The sequence below is a fragment of the Papilio xuthus genome, unplaced genomic scaffold, assembly GCF_000836235.2.
Source record: "Papilio xuthus unplaced genomic scaffold, Pxut_1.1 DF825783.1, whole genome shotgun sequence".
NCBI lineage: Eukaryota > Metazoa > Arthropoda > Insecta > Lepidoptera > Papilionidae > Papilio > Papilio xuthus.
The window spans coordinates 1,469,919-1,477,168 of record NW_013532866.1 but is presented as its reverse complement, the minus strand read 5'-3'; the positions used below and the strand labels follow the sequence as shown (position 1 = coordinate 1,477,168).

The window sequence follows — 7,250 nt, the reverse complement described above, 5'->3', positions numbered from 1 at the left end:
TAATAACTGAAGTCGACGAATACCAAAAGTTGTGCACGTAATTAGAATTGCGAGAAGAAATTTTCAAAACAATAAAACCTTACCTTTTTGGGTAACATTGAGCTTTATATTAGGACCAAATTAAATGAATAGCGTAACAATAATTAATATTTATTCAAACAGTGTTTTCACACAAGTGTTATCACAATGGTTTTGTCAATCAAAAGTGTTGTGAGAGTAAAAGTGTAAATTAAAAAAAAGATATGTCAATCGAATTTGACAATTACGACATTTAAACATTCGCATTTATAATATTAGAATTAGAATTATTAGAAATTACCGAAGAGCATCGATGGCTCAGCGGTTTAAGCACTTGACTACTGCAGGTCCTGGGTTCGAATCCCGCCATGTGTACATTTATCCGACGTTCTTATGGTGAAGGAAAACATCGTAATGCTGCACATATGTGTGAAAAAATTCAAAGATATGTGTAAAGTCAACCCGCACTGGGCCAGCGTTGACTATGGCCTAGTCACCGAGGCCCCAATGGGGACGTATAGCTTATGATGATTTCTAATATTAGTAAGATTTAAATAATCTATGCTTTGCTTCTGTATAAATTTCTTTATAATATATGTTTAATACATAACATATATTCGTAAATGTTTATGACAAGGCCTTTCAGATTCGGTCGTAATGAAATTTTACGAGCAGCTGTTACAGCCGCAGATTTTACTAACAGGATTCGCAATCAACATAATCTTTATTGCCATCAACATGCGACAATTTTTATAAACCTTTGTTTAAAATTATGTTAGATGTAAGGGCGTAACCACATATTTTAACGTATACATACGTCACGTCAACTTTTTTCTGAACTACGCATGCTGATATGTTTTACATTATCAAAAATTCTAATTATTGAAACATGATATTATGTAGACTTTCCAAATACGATCTTGAATTTTTTTTGTTAGGTTTTTTTTTTAAATTGTGTTTTTTTTTGCAAATTATATTTAAGTACGAATTACTAATAAAATGATAAAATATGAATAATATTTTTCTATCTTACCGATAGAAAAAGTTAAGTTTATGTTTAAGTTGATTATCGATAAATCACGAATAAAATGACATTTTCTAAAAATGATTCCTAGCTAGATCGATTTATCGCCCCCGAGAACTCCTATATACTAAATTTTATGAAAATCGTTGGAGCCGATTCCGAGATTCCAATTATATATATGTACAAGAATTGCTCATTTAAAGATATAAGATTATAAGTACGTTGCCGACCTGAATATCAATCACCGGCGATCAAAAGGTTAAAACACGTATTTAATTAAACAGTAAAACAAATAAAATAAAAATATTAAAAGAATTCATTTATCTCTACTAAAGTTGTAGAGTTTTATCGATAAATACGAAATAAAATCAAGTCAAGTAAAATCATTCTTTTAAGCTTTTAGTCCAGTTAAGGTTTGTTTTAAAAGATATGTTAAAAACTTTTTTATAATAATAATAATTTATTTATCTCAGATAACATGGATCCATATTCTTATTCTAGGGTTAGTAATAGCTTAAAAACTAATGTTAGTATAAACAATTTAAATTAAAAAGAAGAAGAAGAAGTGAAGTTTCCTCAGCGATGCCAGAATGCGCTAGTCTACATGTAAATGTATCCAATGCTCCAGCATCGCCGAGTCCCACCTTTCCGTCAAGGCGCTCAGGATCCTGTTAGGGCTGTCACGCACTCGCCGCAATAAGGAGGCGCAGCGCTTTCGAATGATGGCATCGAACCCGTCAGTACGAGAGTCCGCGAACATGCCGGAGGCACTGCAGTAACGCGGCAGCCCCATCAACATCCTGAACGCGTTGTTGTACTGCACACGTAGGTCTCTGTATGTTCTCTGCGTGTAGTCAACCCACAGACTGCAGGTATAGAAGGATTGGCAGTATGCTTTAAAAAGAGTTAACTTAACATGTTCGGTACATTTTGCAAATCTGCGGGCCAACATGTTGCAGCGAACAGACAGCGACCTACGTTCTCTTTCAATATCCAAATTATCTTTCATATCCTCAGTGATCCAATGACCCAAATTTATCTTTAAATTATATTAGGTTTATTTTTCATGTATTTGTGTATTTCATTAAATATCGAATGAATCGTTGATAACAGTTAAAAGCCGTGCTTGTTTGGAGCACAGCCAGTTTGTAATTGTTGTGAACGAGATTGATTAAAAGCTTCCTTCACAGTCTTTATTAAATATAAACAAAGGACTTTTTTATACGAAAACTGAACAAAACGGACAGCGAATTGCTTTAATATTCTGTGCCATGGAACACCAGAGGAATCTCAGATATCTGTCAGACGTTAAAGGTGTACGATATAATCTTGAATGCAATTTTTAATTTGCAAAGCACATGAAAATTACTTCCCTTAGTACAAAAGCTAAGTAGGGCTGGCGTTATGTTAGTGAAGGTTAAGCGATCGTCCACGCCCATAGTCAGAAAGGGGGGTCAAATATCTGCGAAATACACAGTCTAACCAAGCATGGTATAAACTGATGCAGTGCGTAACAGGCAGTATTAAATTAAAGTAGATTGTAACGGTGCGTTTCTACTGATCTATACGAAAGTTAGCAACAATTTTTTTTAGAAGACAGACTGAAAAAAAAGATTGTGATATATTTTTATACAATGAAATCTCACGTTAAATTCTTAATTCAAATTTAGATGATTGTTTTACTGCTTAAGTTATTTCGGCAATTAGTTTGTATTCCACAAAACTAAAGTACCGGCATTCGAGTAATAACCAGCCATAAAATGAAATAAATTGGTCAATAAAGGTACCTTCCAGCTGTTACTTAGTATTAATCACTTGCTTAGTAAATGAATATATAGTTTATAGTAAAAACATTGTACTAAAGCTTAATTGTGTAATCAACTTTACAACCTGTATTATATACGAGTAGCAAAGTATTTTAAAAACAAATTACTTTTGACATTCGTAAAATAGTACGAAACTACATAAAAGAATATATTTAATTTCAATCCAAAGCCGTATTTCAACATAATCGTTTATCCAATTTATTTAAAACAATTTTTCTTTAATATAACTTTAGCTACACTTATTTTATAATAACGTCTATCAGCCGCCATTTGCAATTTAAGACTACACTGTTTTTTTTTTTCATATCATAAGGTGGCAAACGAGCGAGCGGTCACCTGAAATCGCTGAAATAGCGAAGTGACCGGTTCCCATAGACATACGCAACTGCATATGCGTTGCCTACCTTTAATCGACTGAGGAGAGGATGCAGAGAAAGAAAATATTTTCCCCTTCCATGCATCCTCTCATCCGGAAAGTCGACTTCCACTTCCCATTCTTTCCTTTAGAGAAAGAGGGTGGGCAGGGAAAGAGGATTAAATTAAGCCTCCGGGACGCACACTCATCAGACGAAACGCGGAATTGATTCCACTTCACGCCTGTCTTCTGTGTGGTCGTGGTATTTCACCGGGCGAGCCGGGTCGATTCGTGCGAAGATGTTAAAGCGGGCTCTACCACTGTTATTTGTTTATTTTGGTATTGTCTATACATAACAAAATTAGGTTGTATGTTATATCGAAAAAAATATGTATTGTAGATAACGAAAACCATTGTCTGTTCGTTTGTTCCGGGTAATCTCCGGAACGGCTGGACCTATTTTGACGGGGTTTAGATTAGAAGGTAGCTGAAACACGCATGCATATTATAGGTTACTTTTTAAATTATGACGCTCACGAAGACGCGGCCGAAGACTAGTATTGCAATTTATTTGAGTAACAAAAAAACTTTAACACTCTGTCAGTCGGACTAAAACAAGGCGAATTCAAACGATATGTCTACGACTTTGGGGTTTACGTTTACTGCTTTTAAAGGATAAATCGTAGCCGCAAATGTGGGCAATCGATATTCTATACGACGTTATAAAATCCTGTTCACAAAATCCGACCTCCATTAAATCTTTAAATGTACAAACTAAGCTTTTGTTTACTTGTGAAAAAAATCGGTGATATTAACTATTGAATAGTAATGTTTTTCGACTATATCATACTAATATTATAAACGCGTATGTTTAGATGTATGTTGGTTTGAAGGTATCACGGAAACGGCTTAACGGGTTTTAATGAAATTTGCCATGCATACAGAACATAGTCTGGTATGTATTCACATAGGCTACTTATTAAGTTTTATTTAATTTCGCGAGGACGCAGTCGCGGGCGTTTGATCGTAGTGTAATATACAGACAGACAGACAATTTTAAAAACCACGTGTAAGAAATGTGAGATTTGTTTTCGATATTTAATATATATTTTAATTCATATGTACAGATAAAATTAAAGGAATTAGTATAGCTATTCAAAGGGGGAACGCTGCCAACTTCGGAACCTTGCATAAAGGGACTCCTTTTAATAACATATTTTAGTTAATTATTCGTTTATAATATTTTATTTAATGTCATAGATTTAAGACTCTTTTGTTATAAAGTAAATTTATAGAATAATTTTAAATATATGAAAATATATAATTTTTCAGATGAAATTAATATTTTACTATTATTATAAAGTAAAAAAAAATTATAATATCTATGATTCAAACTTTATATGCAAATGTGAATAGAGTTAATATAATTCAATAACACTTATTCGTTGAAAATGAATAAGCAGTTTGTATGAATGTTTAATATAATCCATTTATTACTTGGTCGCGCTCCAAAGAGCACGAGCTTTTAAGCTCAAACCGCGGGAGTTAAGTTAATTTCTTTCCTCGTACTTTGTACTTGATGTTCATTTCCTCGCAAAAAATTATGTGTTTTATGATTAGAAAATTGCGCAAAAATTTTGCCTTGATACATTTTGAAAGGATTATAAAAGGCTTGCTGTCGCCCGTGACTCCGTCCGTGTAATGTTGTAGTTGTAGCCGAAAGCCTAGATAAATGGACTATCCAACAAAAAAATAATTTTTCAAATCGGACCAGTAGTTCCTGAGATTAGCGCGTTTAATCAAACAAACAAACGACTTAGTGAAAACTTAACAGTAACTGAGAATATGAAATCATGCAATTCATTATTTTAAAATAAACATAATAAGTAGCCTATGTGTTCTTCTAAACTGTGTTGTATATGTATGCCAAATGTCATCGAGATCCGTTCAGTCGTGCTCGTGATACCTTCAAACAAACATCCATCCATCTAAACATTCGAATTTATAATATAATTAAAAAGTAAGGTTTGCTATTTGATTTTAGAAGAGTTTTTTACTAACCAAATAATTGAAATTATTATTCTCAAAATCATTTATGGACCTCAAACTAAATAAATTAAAAGAAGAATAATATTATGTTTTAACCTTTTAATCTTAAAAATAAAGCGAATCTAAGCCATTTAGGATACTTGGAATCAAATCCAATCTCACAAATTACTTAAAGGTGGGACTTTAGCCTTTACAAGGCAACGCTGCTCTTGGCAGCTAAGTTATTGCATCCATTGTATTGTACTGGGAACATATACTACATCTTACTAACAACATCTGTATATATATATAGTGCTAAGATGTTTTAAAAACTTTAAGTTTCATTTTTTTTTATATCATAAGGTGGCAAACGAGCGAGCGGCCACCTGAAATCGCTGAAATAGCGAAGTGACCGTTGCCCATAGACATACGCTATTGCATATGCGTTGCCTACCTTTAATCGAAGGAGATGAAGCACAGAAAGAAAATATTTTCCCTTTCCATGAATCCTCTCATCCGGAAAGTCCACTTCCACTTCCTATCGTTTCCTTATAAGAAAAACGGTGGGAAGAGAAAAAGGACTAAGGCCTCCGGGACATAATACAAGAAATGATTTAAAAATCACTAAAGAAGACAGATATTAAAGAACCCCAATAGACTAATAATTAATAGTAATAGCACAGACTTTCGATTGCAATCGTGGTTTTAAATCTTAATTAACATACAAAACCTAGATCATTGACTCTACCGCTGCGGAGTTAAATACTCCAATGTTAAAAATATTGTCAATTCCTTTAAGCTATAGGCTTAATACTAATCATCATCAGCTCACTATACGTCCCCACTGAGGGGCTCGGAGCCTACCCTTAGTTAGTGACTAGGTAATAGTCAACCACGCTGGCCAGTGCGGGTTGACTTCACACATATCTTTGAATTTCTTTACAGATATGTGCAGCATCACGATGTTTTCGTTCACAGCAAGAACGCCAGATAAATGTACATATGTTAATTTAAAAACACATAGGTACAAGGCAGGATTCGAACCTATGAAGTGTTTTAAACTCTGAGCCACCAACGAACGCGAAATCTTGATAAGCCTTTTGGCACTAAGATAAAATACTTTATAAGAATCCAAACAAAGAGTCTTTGAGTTCATATAAAGAATTGAACATTAACCTGACTTCGCTTTTCATTTCTTCGCTTCGTCTGTAATTTAAAAGACGGCATTTGCTTAATGAAGTCGCGTGGAAGATTTAACTTCTAAGAAACGTTATTTGACGTACATTGTTAATTCAAATATATATCTACTACTGTATTAATAAAATTATAGTGTCTGTATAATATCGAAAATCAATTTTAAAAATTTTGGTTTGTCTGTATGTCTGTCTGCAAGCCGAGTTTGTTCCAGGTAATCTCCGGAACGGGTGGACCGATTTTGAAAGGACTTTAATGGGAAGATAGCATACTGGCGGGCACATTATCGGATAATTTTTAATGCGCTGACGAAGTTAATGCCGACCGCTAGTATGGTATGCTTTTATTTAGCATAGAGATAATTTTGTTTCTATTTAGGCAAAAACTAAAAAAGTTTTTTTTTTAATTGATATCGTAAGGCTCTTAAATAGGCAATGAAAATATGTGTAGAGAAATATTTTTACTTATGTAGTTTTAGACAGTATTAGAATCATTTGGGGCAAATAACGTGCTTTACCAATTCAAATGTCAGATTGATTAGTGAGGGGGACATAAACGATGATATTTTAATAAGGCTAGTAGTGCCAGTACACCGGAACAGTGTCGGATATTCTTCCTAACAGTAGAAGTACGCGATAATTGAAAGAAACACTATTCTATGCTTTTCATATTAATTATAGAGTTATAATAAAGTAATTACTAAGTATCAAGAAAAACAAACTGTTTCGTATTTTAAGACATTATTAATTAGATTCCTTTGGCGCGAATGTCGCGCTATCCTTAAGTAAAGTGTCAGAATGATTAG

At 33.6% G+C, this 7,250-nt stretch overlaps 1 protein-coding gene across 1 annotated transcript; it reads right to left on the bottom strand.

The window, feature by feature from the left end:
- Window positions 1-1,637: 1,637 nt before the first annotated feature.
- LOC106125653 (uncharacterized) lies at window positions 1,638-2,051 on the bottom strand. The gene has a single exon (XM_013322933.1). It carries the CDS (start codon window positions 2,049-2,051, stop codon window positions 1,638-1,640), a length of 414 nt encoding a protein of 137 aa, XP_013178387.1.
- Between the last annotated feature and the right edge of the window lie 5,199 nt (window positions 2,052-7,250).

Excerpts from the sequence above, each read along its gene's own strand:
- LOC106125653 (XM_013322933.1), bottom strand. The coding sequence starts at position 2,051 with ATGAAAGATAATTTGGATATTGAAAGAGAACGTAGGTCGCTGTCTGTT.